Genomic DNA, 17,178 nt, shown 5'->3' with positions numbered 1-17,178 from the left:
AGCATGTTTGGAGTAATTATCTTCTTGGAATATATAATTCTGCCAAGCTGGCCTCTTCCTAGAGTTAATTACATGCTAGACTAAATTACTGCAGTATTTACACTCCTGTTTTTTGATCAACATCAGATCTTAGAACAATAAACCAAAGAAGTTATTGTTATGTTCCTTTTTACTTTCTTTTATAAAAGGAATTGCTTTTGTTTTTTTATGTAGTTTTGATACATTTACGCAATCATTTGGGTACAGTATTTTGATCCTTTTCCAAAGGTTCTCAATACAGTGTGTTGATTTAATCGGACAGACTTCATAGAGCATTTGTATTGGCTGCTCTTTGGCTTTACCTGGCCTCAAATGGGGGCTGGGGGTGCAAGTGACTCAACAAGTGGAGGAGGCCATAGTGTCTGTATCCAGTCCGTTCCCAGGACTTTGCTGGTTCAGGTCTCAGGCTATGTCACAAGCTTACCTGACTGTTTTCGGGGCTGGGTGGGAGTCAGTGACCCACCTTGGGCCTACCACACTGTCAGCAATCCCTAGGGACTTGGCAGACACCAGTGAACTTGCAGAGAGAATAACCATCCTTCCATCTGCTACTCGCGTGTAAAACAGGCTTCAGAGCCGAGTGTGTACTGCCCTTTATTCTCATTGTACCGGTAAAAGGCCTGTAAAAAGCCAAGCAGACTTCACACACGGAAATTTCAAACTGCAAGGAAGTTCTTGTTTAATCAAACAAGGGCTAAATGCTAAGCAAAACACACGCTCAAATGAGAAATTGGGAAACTGCAGTTTAATGCCTGATATCCTCCCAGACCAACATGTTATGACAGCTGTAATAGCCCCCTCACTGCTTCATATCTTGTTGTTTTTTCCCTAGTTATTCCTGCTAAAGAGTTTCTATTTTCTCATTACATGATGGTCTGTTAACTAAAATGCAATATAACTGTCAGGAAGTGCACTTAGAAATGCAATATTCAACCCCTTGTCTTATTTCGTTTGGCAGGTCCAGGTATTCGGACTATACACCAGGGAGGGGTTCCATGATAACTTTGACTGTCCCATCAAGGTAAGACAACAGCCGAGGCCTTAGCTTAGCAACAGCTTCTGCTTCTGTCCATGAGACTTCAAAGCTTGTTAAACTGAAATACAGAGATTATGCCAAATAAATCAAGTGCAAAATCACTTAGCAGAAATTCTATTTTTTGACCACAGTGCACCTTCATTTGTAAGCTGGTAGAGTAATTTCTAACATGCCAAACCATATTTTTGCAGTTTTTTTTTTATTATCCACCAGTGATATTGCTGAATTTGTCTATCATGATCTTCTCTGGTGGTGTGCTGAAACGGTTCTGCCATTGATCCCATTGTCTGTAGCTCTAGTTACGTGTAATAAAAGTAACCAACATATGTGTCTGGAGAGATCTAGACAGGTACAGTGCTTTAATGTTGCATTATATACATTATGTTTAAAATATTTGCATTAAAAAGCCTTACTCTAGTCAGAATATCTGTTTTTTTAATGTTTTCTGAGAAGTTATTTCTGTCCAATAAGGGCCACTGCAGAAAGTAAACCATTCTGTTTTGACTGTGATTGGAAGTCAGAATAATATGTTTTGAAATGCTGTCATTTTGGTGTTTATGGCTCTTACATTTTTCTGCAAAAGACTTAAAAGCAATTTTGGCCTGGCAGGTTAAATGGGAATAAAATGGTAAACCTCTGTCTTTGCTTCAGTTTATGGTAGCAGTGCTTTCTGTTGATCTATTTGAGGGTCTTTAAGAGTGATGTCACATATACTGAAGGAAACAAAACAGCAGTCAGCTTTTTTTTTGTGCTGGGGGGGAGGTGTTGTAGTTATTTAAATGTAAATGTATCAATTCTAATTATATAAAAACTTTATGTAACTGTGTTAATCCTTACCACAAACTAGAAATCCAGTTCCACCCTAAGTCCCTCAGATCCTCTGACCTGCCTAGCCTTTTAGGTCTTTTGGTGTGCTACTGGCTCTCTAGTAACTTCTGGGAGGTACCCCGTACAGATCCGACTGGAGATGTGCAGACCTCTCCGAGGAAGTTTTGAGGGTCACTGTCAGAAACCTGAGAGAACCCTGTCCTATTATTGGCAGTAAAGAAGCATAACTTATCAAAGGGAGAGCCCATTGTGGTCCCACTAGTGTGTGATAAGGGCCCACGATTGTCAAGTTCTGCCACTGTCATAGTCACTGAGGCACAATGAACGCAGCCAACATCACCACACCTCTCTCCTTTCTAGGCCATGTCCAGTTCAGATCACTAGCCAAGGTCTGCATTAAGAATGCTCACTTTACATCATGTTCATCACATTCAGTGTTAGAATTACTGTTTTTAACCAATGAGGGTGTAGTGAGGGAGAGGGAGGAGGGGTTACATCTTCTGGCCGTTTAGACTTTTAAACATTGTGAACTTTTAAGCCATCAAGGTCAGCTGGGAGGTTTGTATTAAGCCCATCACCTCTTTACCCTTTGCCTACTGTATGTTGTGTCTAAGAGGACTGAAAAGTCCACTCATCTCTTCTATGATTCTTGCACAACACTTTTAACTTGAGAGAACATATCTCCAGACTTATCCTTCTGACCTTATCCAGTCTGTCTATCTGGGGTCTTTCACTAACATGAAGAGTAAGCAAAATGTCTTTTTTTTTAAATAAATGAGACCTATCTTCCTCATCCTTTAATGTTTGTCCTGTTGTTTTGTATTACTTTCCTGTTGCGTGACTTATTCTCAGCTTGTTGTTGTCATTCCTTCTGTTTTTAATGGCATAAACAGAAAAAAACAGAAGACTATTAGTGAAGGTTATGAGAGGCCTGGGGAACTAATCCATACAGGAGTACTTGTAATACAATCTGAGCTAAAAAGGCAGTGGTAATTTGAATGTGTGTGGCGATGGAGCTTCAAGGGTGCTTCTGGGAGAGGGTGAAGGGGTGGGGGGGCTGTTTTTCTGCGGACGACAGAGATGGTTTCTATAAAGCCACTCTTCTGCCGGTGGGGATGTTATTGGAGGGAGTGGACACTACAGATAATTGTCCACAATGAGTCACTGAAGCAGACTGAGGTGCACATAAATAAAATATGAAATAATTTTGTGGAAGAGATTTAAGAGGGAACAAGTAATAAAATAAAGTTAAATCCACTTAGAACACAAAAATAGACACCTTGCTTTGGGAGGCTGGTTGTCTGTGCTGACACAGCAGACCAAGTGCACTGCACCAGTGTTTCATTCCAACATCATTCATTTAATACCTTCAGAGGTCACATCTTTTAACATTATTTATTAGATTTGGTTCTGGTTTTCAAAACTTCTCATTCATTGTTTTGTAGTTTGTTCCAGCACAGCCAGCAATTATTTTGAACATACTTGGATTATACAAGTTTGACAGCTACACACCCCAGAAGTCTTTATTTCTTTCCTTTTTGCCTCATTCTCTGTATCTTCACATTTCACATTTTTTTATAGGCAAAAATCATATTTTGGCCATTGAAATCATTGTTTCTGGGACAAATCTCATTACCAGTTACATTTCCCTCACGGACCTCAGAATCAAAATGGAATAATTTTATTGGCTCAGTTTGCTTGCTTTCATAAACAGTAACCAAATTAAATGAAATATCTTTGTTTTAGAGGTTCAAATTCACAAAAAAGTGGCGAACTGGTAATTGTGAAGTTTAAAAGCACAAAGTACCTATTTAAAATTAAGTTCAATTGTATTAAACATCTCATGAAAGCAAAAGGAAACAGAGCTTAACTGTGTCCCTGCAAAAGTGTTTTCTAAACAACATAAGTCTTGCTTTTTATATACAGTTGCCTTTGCTTAGAAAATCCTTGAAATTTCATGACTTCTTTCAGAAGTGTCTTGTCACATATTCCTTTATTTTATATTTTTCTTTCTTTAAGAAATTTCTTTTATATAAATAAGCTCATTTATTTCAAGTGTTTTTCTTTCCTGAGATTTAGTCATAGATCCCCATCCATTTCAGAAATATAATCACACCTTACTACAGTCAGTGTATCGTTTTTGAAATACTTCTTGAAAGTATCTATACTTTTATTGACACCGAACTGTAACATTCTTTTAAACAAATCACTTATGACAATTTTTTCTAAAGATCTTACCCATTAACCTGTAATAGAAAGATGCAGATTATGCAGATTTAGGCTGTCATGTATTTGAGCAAATCTGAATATCATTAAAACTATTTATTTTAACCTCTGTTTTTATAATGCCAAGAGTTAAAACTAAAGCTTTTGAAATTGAATGAATTTTGTGTTGTAGAACTTTACAGATTTGTAGGAAATAAATCATTCTAAAATATTAGGTGTTTAGAAAACAGTGTATTACGCTTCTGATACATTTTTATTTAACCAAAATAATTGGTGGACGTAATCGTGAAACCTGTTTTGAATGTAAGTTCCAATTAAAAGTGGAACTACATGTATAGGCTGATATGCACACCAAATATGGTCAGATATAGTCACTAAAACGGTTCTATCTCTGTACCCTGCAGGTAGTGGCACTTCATCCTCAGTTTGGAAAATCAAACAGTAAGCAGTTTGTCACTGGAGGGAATAAGGTAAGTTAGAAGTAATATCATTCAGTTACAAAAAGGTGCTTGCAGATTTCATCCCCTCTGAAGCGACTCAACACTCCTCCTCATGAGCTCAGCTTAGCACTAGGAGAGCTGAGAACATTAAGTGACCTTAGACTTTATTGCACAGAAGGGTGATCCACAAAATGTTTTCTTACACTCAAGACTTCAATATCTGAAGTCGAGTGCGACCGTTGAAAGTAAAGCAAAAGTAGAAAAAATGGATTATTGCCCACTTTCTTTTGTTTCGAAATATGTTTTAGGATTGTTTTCAAAATATGTTTTAAACATTAATATTTTAATCACGCTATTTCTGGTATATTTATAAAAAATAAAGTAATTTGTTTTGGAACCTTCACTCATGTACATGTGGGAGGAGTTTGAGGATTTGAAACATCCTGATGAGTTTTATGTGAAACAGGAAAAAGAATAGTAGGACTTAGGGTTCTGATAGTATGGAACAAGATAACCAGTTATGTTGCCAAAGCCAATAGCCTCGTGGCATTCTAGAAATGTCAGCCTTCAAGAAATTCTTGGACAAATCAACATCTTTAAACCCAGTGACTTTTTTTCACATGCCTAATGGTCTGTTGTCATTTGACAAACGTTATGATTGAGGGATAAAAAGGAAAATCAAATGCACACTTGGTGGTTCAAACAACTCAATCAAAAGCCTGAGAAAAATACAAGTTTCATTAAACATTTTTTAAGAACTGATTTTTGCTATGGTTTGTTCAAATTGTTTGATGTGTTTGCAGTTAAAATGGGATGTTCTCCTGCTAATCAAGCATGCAAGATGGGTTGAACGGCCCCTTCTTATGATGTTATGAATTTACAGGGCTGCACATTTCAGTATTGCAAAAGACTTCAAACATGCAAAGTACTATGATATAATATTAACACAAGTGCCCAGTGCATAGATTTTTAAAACCACAGGTTGAAATCCTGTTGCTTTGTGAATATGATTTGATAGTGTATTCTGTAGCTCTTGAAAAACATCAGTCATTTGTTTTAGGGAACAGGAATTAGCCCAAAACAGGTAATGGGGACACCCCTCCATCACCACCAATGTGCAGCCCCCATATGGATGATGCGACAGCAGCCATAGTGCACCCAGTACATTCATCACTCACCGGCTATCAGTGAGGAGGAGAACAGAGTACAGAGAGAAGGGAGGAGAACAGATATTTTTAATGACCACAGAAAGTCAGGACCTCGGTTTTGCATCTCATCTGTAGGACAGTGCCTTTTTACAGTATAGTTTCCCCGTTACTATATTGGGGCATTAGGACTCACAAAGACTACAGGGTGAGCACCCCCTGCTGGTCCCACTAGCACCACTTCCAGCAGCAGGCATAGTTTTTTTCCAGGAGGTCTCCCATCCAGGTACTGACCAGGCTCATAGCTGCGTAGCTTCAGTGGATTGCCAGTTGTGATTTGCAGGGTGATATGCCTGCTGGCTGTGAGTTGTAAGGTTGTAAGTTCTGGATCAAGACTGCACACATTGAAACAATGCGGTATACAGTGTGTGCCATTCCACAAATACTAGGTGAGACTTGTAGTTAGATTTTTTTTTGATAGGATTTGATACATTTTGCCCTGTAAGTCCAAATCTATTATGTGGCTGTAAGTTATTGTATACTGTTTAAAGCTAAATTTGATTTCAAAGGGAGCCAGTGCAAGTTCACAGATTGCTGATACAGTAGAGTACATGTTCGTCTTTAAGCTTGGTTCTGATTATAATTGCTCCTGAGTGCTGGAAGGACATTGATGAAGAGCCACAGCACAGACTGAAGACCATGAGGTCATGTAGGCCAGATGAAAGGTGGCAATGCAATGCCAATGTCTCCATCATCCTTTCAGTGCCATCAGACTGATGACGATGTTGGATTGTATGTAAAAGTTAAAAGTAGTCCTGTTTTATAGATCCACTAACAGGTACTATTGAGTCCTCATGCAAGAATTGTTTGCATGTTCTGCCCTTGTTGCAGTGCTTGTTTTTGCAAATGAAACAGAAAGTAGTGTGGTTAAATACAATACAGAACAGGCCACATATACCCACAAGGTTTGAGAGCTGCAACATTGCAAACAATACACATTGGGAGGTAAGAGATTCTACATTTTGACCAAAAGTTTTGAATTTATTTTTGACCAAAGCTGTTATATTCACAGTGGCACAGAAAACTGGCCACGGGGGGTGATTGTTTTAAAATTTCTCTGTCTCAGCCATGTGGGATTGGGGTTTTTAATTTCTGTGCTGAAGGTTTTATGAGCAAGAAATGCATGCAATATAAATAACTTTAGCAGGATTGTTCTCTTGGGAACAGCAGTGTGTACAACAAAACTGTACATTCAACAACATCTAAAAAGTAGCATCAGAAGTGTATTAAATTGCAATTATTACAAAAAAATACAGCATTCCAGCACAAGGTGATTTCCCACAAGCTGACATCACTTTCTTGAGGTCTTCTTGAGCTTACAATTTTTAATACACATTTGATCCTTATTAAAGATTAACAGTGAGTGTTATTCAGCCATTTTACTCAATTATTACAGATTTTTTCCTCCTCCTTTTTGTTAATAATACTTCAAAAAGCAAAGGGAGCAAAGTGATGAAAATCAATAAACTTCAACAGGAGTCAAATGTTGTTGCAGGGAATTCAATACTGTGCAGGAATCACTGTAGCTACTGCTGTATTATTTTCACATGCGATGACCTGGACTCTCACTTATAGACGAAAATAAATTACATTTTTGTTTGTTTTAACACAAAATCATGTGGATATAAAAAGAGGACATGCTGTACATGAAGGCATCTTTAGATCTGCAGCTTGCATAAATGTCACTGTCATCTGCACATTAAAGATTGTTTTAATTGAGAAAGTACACTAATAGTGCAACACCAGGGGCAGGTGAAAAATTGAATAAATTACATTGAAACTGAAAGAACCTTTGAAGTGTCTAACATAAAGCTAAGGGAAATCAAGTGAACTTGAAAACAAACACATCCACCTTAAGAAGTTAGTTATGCTAAATATATTTTCTAAAATTTTCATTTTTACATATCAACTTGCTGTATCTTTAGTTCGCATCTTCTGAGACCATCGTTTAGCCATGGTAGCTGTCTTCTCCAGAAAATCCATTTAGAACTTTGTTGGATTACATGATGCATAAGGACAGGTTCTAACAAGAGGAGGCTATTTACACTGTCTGGTTAATTTCAATGCCAGTGGCTAATTGATCTTGTGTATCTCATCCAGTCATGTTTTGAAAGAAGTGACGTCATCAGATTCAACATTAAGGCCAGGTGTAGCTTGTTCCGGTCCTCCATAACACTTTGAGCCGCTTGTCCTCAGTTTTTCATGCAGCTTCCTTGTGCCCTCCAGTTCATGGGTCACTGTTTATTCTGAAGAAATCCACTGGTTTGACTTTGAAGATTTTAAATAATTTAATCAGGTTGTCTCATAATCTTCTCTTCTTCTTTAAGCCTAAAATATATCCAGTATATATAGGTCCTTTATCCAGTCAGTGTAGGATGTTCTTTTAAGACCAGGAATGTTAAATACATCTTTTTTGTAACACTGTGACTGTACTAATTATTCTAAATGAGGTCTTACTAGGGCAGTGTACTAGTAGCATTACATCCCTTGATTTAAACTCTACACTTTAAATCAAATACCTCAATTTATTTGCCTTTTGAATTATTGATGTTATGTGTCTAACCTAACTGTTTATAAACACCTACGTCTTACTGTATAGCCTTTTTGAGTTCTGTGGTTCCCATTTTACAATTATAATAATTTTTTGTCTTTCTTTTTCTACTTCTGCAGAGTTTGCTAATCCCCTTCCTTTGCTGTTTTCTTTAAACTAGTCAAGTTTGCTTAGTATACAAGACTCTAGTTTATTGAAAACATTAGATATACTGCATGTATTGGAAACCAAAGTAAAGTATACTGCGACTGTGATAGTGAAAAGGGAAAGGTGTGGTAAAGCAAAGTAAAAACAGTATGAGTTTTGTAAATCTGAAATTCCTTGGTAACTTTTCACAAACAAAATGTACTGCTGTTTCTGGAATGCAATTCCTAGTGGTTGTTCTGAGGTCCTAGAGTTCAGGGTTTTCAAAGCTACACTTCACTGTATAAAAATGCCCTGAAAGCATGCTACCTTGTGTTCTCTCATTTAACTCGCAGTAAAAAAAGTGTTTAGTACTGCAGATGAGCTCATTTTACCTAGCTAGTGGATGTGCGCTGAGATATTGGGGGAACCAGCTCCAAAGAAAAGGATTCCTCTGCCGGCCACGGGATTTGAACCAGCATCCTTCCAGCCACAGGCGCAGATCCTTAGCCACAGTGCCACCGCTCTGCCAAAAATAAACTACTTATGCTTTTATTGGGCACTGATCTTTGTGACACTGACCTAAGTATGACCTAAAGGTTGAGAAGTCCTGATGCAGAATATCATAAAGTGAATATTCTGGACACGTCAGTCTGCACATTTTTACATCCCATCTTAAAACTTATGCACTAGCATTTAATTATGATTTATGTATTATTTTAATTAGTGTGTTTTGGCTTTTATTGTCCTGACCCTTGAAATGATGCATTATGAAAGCAGTTATAGTTTAAAACAAAGATTATCATAACTATTAAACAATGATAATGATCATAAAAACCTGAGAAGAGATTCAGCAGCTTTAGTTTAACTTTAGTGTAGTTTAACTGAACTCTTTTCTGCTGTCTTATGAAGGACGAGTTTTATTAATAGAGAATTGTAGAGGTGGTGACTTGTTCTAACGTAGATAAATATGCTTGTACAAACATGCCAGAAATAAAAGCTGTCATTTGCACTTTTGCCTTATATTTATCTTTTAATCTGAAATGCAAATTTTAATTATGGCAATCATGGCAAAAAATACACATTATACTTCACTGTGCTTATACGCTTTTCACTGTATTATTTTGAGATTTCTAGATTTGTTTTCCTTAATTTGTGAAATTAAGTTGCTGAATGCATTTCAGTTAAAATAGAGTTCCTTCCTGGTGCTAAAATAAGGTTTGGTATACTTCCAAGAGATTGTGGTTTTTTGTTTGTTTCATGTTACATATATATTACATAAATAGTCCTTTGGGGTGGGCTTATCTATTCTGAATGAAGACAAATTTCTAAATTTCTTGTTATGCCAGTTGGCTGAGAGTTATTGATTGGAGTGTGTGGCAGATGGCATGTCCTCAGGGACAAGGCAGGCCCTATGAGCTGAGCACAGAGCCAGATGTCTGCTCCCTGACAGCTAGGAAGGAGTAGGTGGCTAGTTTTCCCTGATTGGATATACAGTGAGAAGCAGTAGAGCTTAGTAAGCTTTAGCCAATAGGAACAAATTGAACACAGCACTGGGTCACAGGGTTCTGACTAAGCCAAAGACATTTAACCTAAAAACAGTGCATCCAAAAGTGGTCCAGAACACATTGTTTATCCCATTCGCATTTACATTCTGCAATTTCTCTGAGGTGCATTTTTTTATTCCTTAATTAAAACCATATTTTAGTGTGATTTTCCATTGTTTTCCCTTTCTAAGAATATTGAGTACACAGACTTCCCACCTGGTACTTTATGCATTTTTTGACAGTACCTGTACTGGCTGTCTCAGGCAAATTATAAAGTGCCCTCTTGGTTGTAGAGCAGGTATTTGGGCTTAGGTTTCATAATGCAGCAGTCGTTGCTGGTGAGGACACCAAGTTCAGTCAGTAATATTGCTAACAGCAACACTTCTGGTCTTCACCCTAGTTATTTTTACTGCTCAGGTCTGGATCCATGAAAATAAAATCTGCAAAAACTATCTGTGACGTACTGCAAGTTAGGTCAGGAATCAAAGCAATGAAACGTGATATGCTATCATTATTTTTACACTACATTTGGTGTATACACAGAGATATTTAGATCATGAACAATGGTAGTTTTTGGAGCTGTTCGAGGACTGAGACACAAAGGAACGTCTGTCACTCTGCTACAGAAATGTTGCGAGAGAGAAAGGGAACTGAAAGTAGATGTACTGTGTTCAGCTGTCCTCTTGTGGTGTAGATGCCAATTACACTTACAAGTCCTCGGCCTTCTCCTGAGCTCAAGGACCCATTTACCTAACACGTTGGGAGACTGGAGTTGGACTGTTGTTTATTTGTTGGTTTGTTCCTTTTCACAAGATTTATCATGTGGTGCCATTTATCATGTTGTGCGTTGGCTGCAAAAGAGCAAGTAAAGTTCAGTTCCACACTAAAAAATATAAAGAAACTACACAGATCTTCAGTTGTTGAACTCTCTTTGTGTGTTTACACCAGGGCTTTCTTTCCACTGTTCTCAAATTGTTACGATATATCTATAATTAGTTATATGTCGCCAGTTCATTCTCTTCACTTGGATGAACCATTCTGAAGAACGGTTCTGAAGGCGGAACCGAGAGAAGACGTGTCACTGCCATGAAAACCAGTAGTTTAATTGTTTGCATTATAGAAGTCAGACTTGATGCTAAATGCAGTAAAGTAAATTAGAAAGTATAACTCAATGCAAAAGCATTTTGTTTTCTCACAATTCTTCAATTGAATCAACTTTTCTGTGCAGTTAGACACACTGCAAATGCTTGTAAAATGCAAAGGAGGGGACACTGCATGGAGCTTGTAAATTCTTTTGTTTGGGCATGAAAATGAGTGTGTGTTGAGTGTTTACTATGATATGTACTGTTAATCTGCTTTTATTGTTGATGGTTGAACTTTGTTACAGATAATACTCATGTCTAAATAATTAATTTAGAAGGAGGAATACTTTTGCCTTTGAAGTGATCTTAAACATTTTTGCTAACACAAATATTTTTTTTTTAGATTTATTGAAAACAAACCATCTCCCATTCCTTGTCTTTTTCTTATACCACTTTTCTGCAAGTGTGTGTTAAAAAACGATATTTGCAAAATGATCTTAATATACATCTCACATACTGTACCTATTAGAATTTTCTTAATGTGCAAACACTGTTATACTGAGTCTCTAGTGTAACTACTCATCAGCTCAGAGACAAAGCTGTAGGTGTCTTGAACTTAAGTCGAAGGACTGATAAAATTACAACCTTCCATCATTGACCAGGGGTAGACCCGTCATTAATGTAACATCCACTTTATAACACAGTGTTTTCTATTCTTACAGCTCATGTTGTATGAGAGAAACTGGCTGAACCGCTGGAAGACTGTCACTTTACACGAAGGAGAAGGCACCATTACCAGCATCAAATGGAGAGCAAATTTGATCGCTTGGGCAAACAATGTGGTAAAATTAATAAAAATTAGGGTTGTATTTACAATATTTGTTTTATTATCTGAACAAATATTTTATAGGATGTGTAATGCCTTACTCACATTAAAATTTGCCAATGGTGTTTTTTGGCATTTGCCTAAAAATGGTTGAGATAATTGGCTATTAATTAAGTATGTAAAGGATATACTGTATGCATTCTTGTTTTGTTTGAAGTAGGGAGAAGTGAACATAGGTCGGATGGATTTCTTTTTCATTTTATTTCTTGTTACATTTGAGGACTCCTACAAAAGGGACACGGTACTTTTGGATTCATAAGATGTGATTTTTTTTAGATGCAGCCCTGCGTGTTAATTTCTTTTAAAACATATGGTTTTAATATCTTACTGTCTTCTAGCAGAACATTTCTGTTTACATGAAAAACAAAACTTTCATTTTTCATCTTTGTGCATCTTTTCCTTGATCTAGTTGCTGAAATAAATCTGCATTTGCAGAGATATATGAAATTACGTTAAATAATTAGAATCCAATCATAATCTCAATGCAAAATGCATTTAAAAAATAGTTTTTATGATCAAATCCGTTTGATGTTCCTGTCAGAAAAGGAACTTATGATGTAAAGAGATGTTAACACACATTCTGACAGTAAGTATAAATATGTATACTGTATAATACTTATTGACAAAAACAAAGATCATATACAGTATGTAAAAAGTGGGAAGTGACTTTAATATATTTATATAATTAATTGAATTTGTTTCTTTAGGTTTCTGGGGGTTTGGGTTTAGTTAATCATATATGTCACAAAAAAATGCATTTTTTTTCACATCTGAGGTTATCCAAGAAAATGTGAATTTTAGCAACTAATCATGGAATAAGAGTCTTTATAAGTATTGTCTTTAAGCACTCTTCAAAGAATGCATTAGAGGTCTGCTATAACTACAGGCAGAGTCTGTTTTCTTGTGTTACCCACTGTTTTGCAGGGTGTCAGGATTTACGACTTCAGCACCAAGCAGCGAATCACCACTGTGCTGAGGGACAATACCAGCCTGCGTCCAGATATGTATCCCTGCAGCCTGTGCTGGAAGGACAATACCACTCTTATTATTGGCTGGGGAACATCTGTTAAGGTACCCGAGACCTTTTATCTGCAGGGTGAAAAAAGCAAGGTCTACAAAAAAACTGAATTATTGGATGCAGGGGCTGTGCAGCCCAAAACTACACCCACATGCAAACAAATTTGGCATCCGATCTTTAAAGAGAAGCAAACGTCCCATTTTTCTTAAAGATGTTTTGTGCCTAGTTACCAGTATATTGAACAAACAGTTTGCATTTCACCAGAGATTGCTCCTGAAGGAGGTAGTGAATGTTGCTGATTATATTAAGTACGGGGCATGTCATTTACATTTTATGATACGATCATTACAGAATCAGAGGAAAAAATCAAGGGAAAAGACAAAAGCAAAACAAATGGAAACGCGTATCAGTGCTGATTCAATGTAAAACAATCTTCACTCTGTAAATATACAGTATAAATAATGAGTTATAAGCTTTCTTGTAGATCAGAAACATAAATCCTCATGTTCATAATCCAAATCATGAATGTCTTTTGAGTTTTAGATTTATAGGGATGCTCTGGTCTTGACCCCCCCAGTTTAGAAAAGTCATCCAGCTTAAAAACCATTTGTTTGTACCGATTCCTTACCCCAGACTTCTTATTTGTGCAAATTGTGGAGGTTTTATGCATATTTGCAAATATGCAGTAATAATTCTGTTGTGTCTGTTTATTGATATTTAGCTCATATTCTCTATTCACAACTTATTTCTTCAAGTAAACAGTGTGTAAGTGACTGTGAAGAACAGAATTCTTGTGCCTTAATGTTTAGTAAGTTCCATTTAATTCCATATACTGTATTTTCATTTGGTCATGTGTGTGTGAATGGAAGTATTAGAGTTCTTTACCCAAGTCATTATCTGATTTTGAGTTCCATAGCTCTAATATAACATACAGTACATCATTTTATATTAGATATCATCATTTATCGCTGATACACTGTGTGCAAAATAATATTCTAAGCTCTGGTTATTCTCAGCATTATTTTCGGTATTTGCACAAGTTCTATAAACGTCCATAGATGGATTACTAACGCAGACAACTACTGAGACAGCAGCATCCTTTCTGCTCTAGGTGTAGATCATGGACCAAGCATGGAAGAAAACACACAGTGGTGGACAAGCTACATGGAAACCACCATTTAAAGTGTTGCCACTCACTAAAAACTCTTTTGCCCGCAGTTGCCAGATCTGGTTTCACAGGGAAAACCATTTATTCTCAAATTCTGTGGTTGCTAGATCTTTGATTGACGAGGGCTGATTGAATTTAAATGTCACAGAGTACTGCATGCAGGCTTTGTTCAGTTGGTGACACTGGGTGCCTGAGGCCTGGGATAGATGCTTGTGCTCCTTTTTATTCTACACTTTGTTTAGGATTAACATTTCTTTAGTACAGCTGTTATTCACAAAACGATTCTCCGTTTGCCCAGAATCTGCTATTCCAACATGTTAAAACACATTGTTTATCAGAGTGCACAGTAAAAAAAAAATCTTTGTTGTAATTGTGCGTGTCCTGAATTCTTGTCATTGGGCATGCAATGAACCTTATTAAGGTGGATCTCAATGAATCATGAACAGTAAGAGACTAAAACAGCTTGGAATCTTTTTTATTTCAAAGAGCTCAATGCATTATTTGGAAATCTCAGGTGGGTAGCTGCGTCAGCATGCGTAGGCTGCAAAGGAACAAGTAATAGGTTTATTCCATGCTGAAAAAAAGAAGAAAGAGAACACAACATTTCGGCCGTGGAGCCTTCTTCAGGTGTGACACCTGAAGAAGGCTCCACGGTCGAAACGTTGTGTTCTCTTTCTTCTTCATTTGGAAATCTCTCCTCTTTCACCCCATTTCACGTCAAGGGTCCATCTTGGTTCTGCTCTGTGAAGCGGAAGGCCTAACCAAGGCTGGCTTTGCTGACCTTCCAGGAGTTTGAAGATGTCATTTTTTAATATCCCCAAAGTCTTCTTTGTTCTTTGTTCAAGGCTAAACTGGTTCAGTTCCTTTAACTCGGCTAAATAATTCATATCCTTTACGCCTGAGACCAGCCTGCTTGGCCTTCCATAAAAAGAAGACCTGCCGTAATCTCATTTTTTATAGCGCAAAACCCAGTCTGAATCCAGTACTGCAGAAGGTGGTCTTATTTGATAACTATTCAGCTTTTAACACACTGCACCATCTTTTCGGTTGTACCTGGATTTTAACATTATGTCCAAAAATGTGTTTAATCTTTCTATTGTGCTAAATGTCTGCATTTTTGGGTGAGTCGCACACAATACTGGGGACAGTTTTATCTACTCTGCTCTGTGCTCTATGACCTGTATTTCACACTGTCCTTAGGCCTGAAGTCCTTTTCACCAACATCAAGGCTGAATGATTCCCCTATAAGAGAAGTTATCAAATATAGATATATTTTTTGGATCCATTAGGTCAGTGATGATAAGTTTTTTTGGGGGGTAATCATGCAATCAAGGGGTTCCTGGAAACCTCTCTAGGCATCTGAACAAGATTGAATACAATTTAGTCATAAGATATTGCTTCCACTAACACGGAGACATGCTGATCTAGAATCATTCCCCCCCAGTGATGCTATGACCTTGTCTTAATGTCATGAGATTGATCCTGTGTCTTCTACCCATAATGTGATTTTAAAATGGAGGGGTACACATATGTTTTTAAAATCCATTTTGTTATCGTTTTGATTTTCCAGATCTGTGCAGTGAAAGAACGGGACCCAACAGAAATGAGAGACTTACCCAGCCGCTACGTTGAAATTGGTAATCGCAGCATTTTCTCTTGACGTTACAGTGTTGGCATGCAGAAGGGAGAGGGCGAGTGGTTGGCACACAAAACAAACCTGCTGTGAAGATGTGCAGGCTTGCAGTGGGAATTTGTGACCTTAGAGCTTTACCCACTGAAGAGCCAAGACATAGAGAGCAGTCTGTGGGCTCAGCAGAAAAAAAAAATGCTCTTGTGTTTCAGATCCAGACAGGGTAAATGGTTTCTGACACACTGTTGTAAAAGGTTAGTTTTCATGCCATGATTAGGAAAAGGAAACATTTTCCTTTTTTTTTTCCTTCCGTGAAAGCACATCTGCTGCTTTCACAGAAGCAGGCATCAGTCAGGCCCTCCTCTTGCTTGTGGATCTATTAGCAGTGACATGCCTTGCGGTGCCAACAGTGAAAATCAAATGTTCTAGACTCTTAGACATCGAGTGTGAAAAGTCGCCTTGGCAGCCGGAGCAGCTTGAGCGCTGCTTTTGACACCCGAATTTCACTAGACGTGTGGTATTAACACTTGACCAGACCTTTTCCAATCCCGCTTTTTAAAAGGTCAGTAAACGGTGGAGATTTCCAACATTATGTTTCCAGCTGGTGCTGCCACACAGACCTGAGAGAATAAAAAAAAAACAGCAGGGTCATGACTGTGTTCTAATAGGCTTCAATCTGGAATCCTTTGTACACAGATAAAGCAGCATTGTGTTCTGTCTTCAAATATTAACGTGCAAGACTGGGATGGGATTGTGTATGTGCAGCGGTTGGTGTGAATACAGCTTGTTGTGCCCTGTTGCCTCCTGTTAAAATGCATGTCTGTGCTGTAATGTGCATGTCTTCCTCTTCTAGTGTCTGCGTTCGAGACAGAGTTCTTCATCAGTGGGCTGGCGCCTCTTGCAGACCAGGTGGTTGTTCTCTACTATGTGAAGGAGATCTTGGATGACCAGGTAGGAAGCTATTCTAATGTCCACGTTGGTCGTTCTTTTGAGCATTTGTTGTGAACGTTCAGCCAAAAAAAAGCAAAAAGAGACGGTTGAAGTAAATACTCAGTGATGTATTTCTTTGTCAATGGTATTCTTTGCATTGGTGCCTCATTGTGGAGGTGTCAAGCCACTTTTGTTCGCTATGAAAGAAAGAACAGGTCTTTGTATTTCGCTAAGTGATCACAGTATTTCATTGAAAAACACCTGAGTGATTTACACTGTCTATATGTTCTCCGTATTGACCCTCCAGAAGCAGAATAAAATCACTGGCATATCTGCTCTGCTATTTCTTTGATACAGATAGCTGGTCTGTTTTTAGGAAGACTTGACTTTGCTGCTTAACCCCTAAAAAACCTCTGAAAGTAGGATATGTCAATCCTATAGTTAGGTGACACAGCTGCACAATTGCTAT

The 17,178-nt window shown here is 37.7% G+C and overlaps 1 protein-coding gene across 3 annotated transcripts in view; it reads left to right on the top strand.

The window, feature by feature from the left end:
- The window catches only part of vps41 (VPS41 subunit of HOPS complex), an 83,993-nt gene that overhangs the window by 44,183 nt on the left and 22,632 nt on the right, over positions 1 to 17,178 (top strand). For all 3 annotated transcript variants that reach the window (XM_015354485.2, XM_015354484.2, XM_015354486.2), the window contains 6 exons: positions 998 to 1,060; positions 4,534 to 4,599; positions 11,800 to 11,919; positions 12,888 to 13,034; positions 15,720 to 15,786; positions 16,633 to 16,730. In XM_015354485.2, the coding sequence (XP_015209971.1) occupies positions 998 to 1,060; positions 4,534 to 4,599; positions 11,800 to 11,919; positions 12,888 to 13,034; positions 15,720 to 15,786; positions 16,633 to 16,730 (561 nt within the window). The remainder of the gene's footprint in view (positions 1 to 997; positions 1,061 to 4,533; positions 4,600 to 11,799; positions 11,920 to 12,887; positions 13,035 to 15,719; positions 15,787 to 16,632; positions 16,731 to 17,178) is intronic.

Source organism: Lepisosteus oculatus, chromosome 6, assembly GCF_040954835.1.
Source record: "Lepisosteus oculatus isolate fLepOcu1 chromosome 6, fLepOcu1.hap2, whole genome shotgun sequence".
In the NCBI taxonomy this organism is placed as follows: domain Eukaryota; kingdom Metazoa; phylum Chordata; class Actinopteri; order Semionotiformes; family Lepisosteidae; genus Lepisosteus; species Lepisosteus oculatus.
Note: the sequence above shows the minus strand (reverse complement) of the source record. Positions and strands in the feature narration are given on the sequence as shown.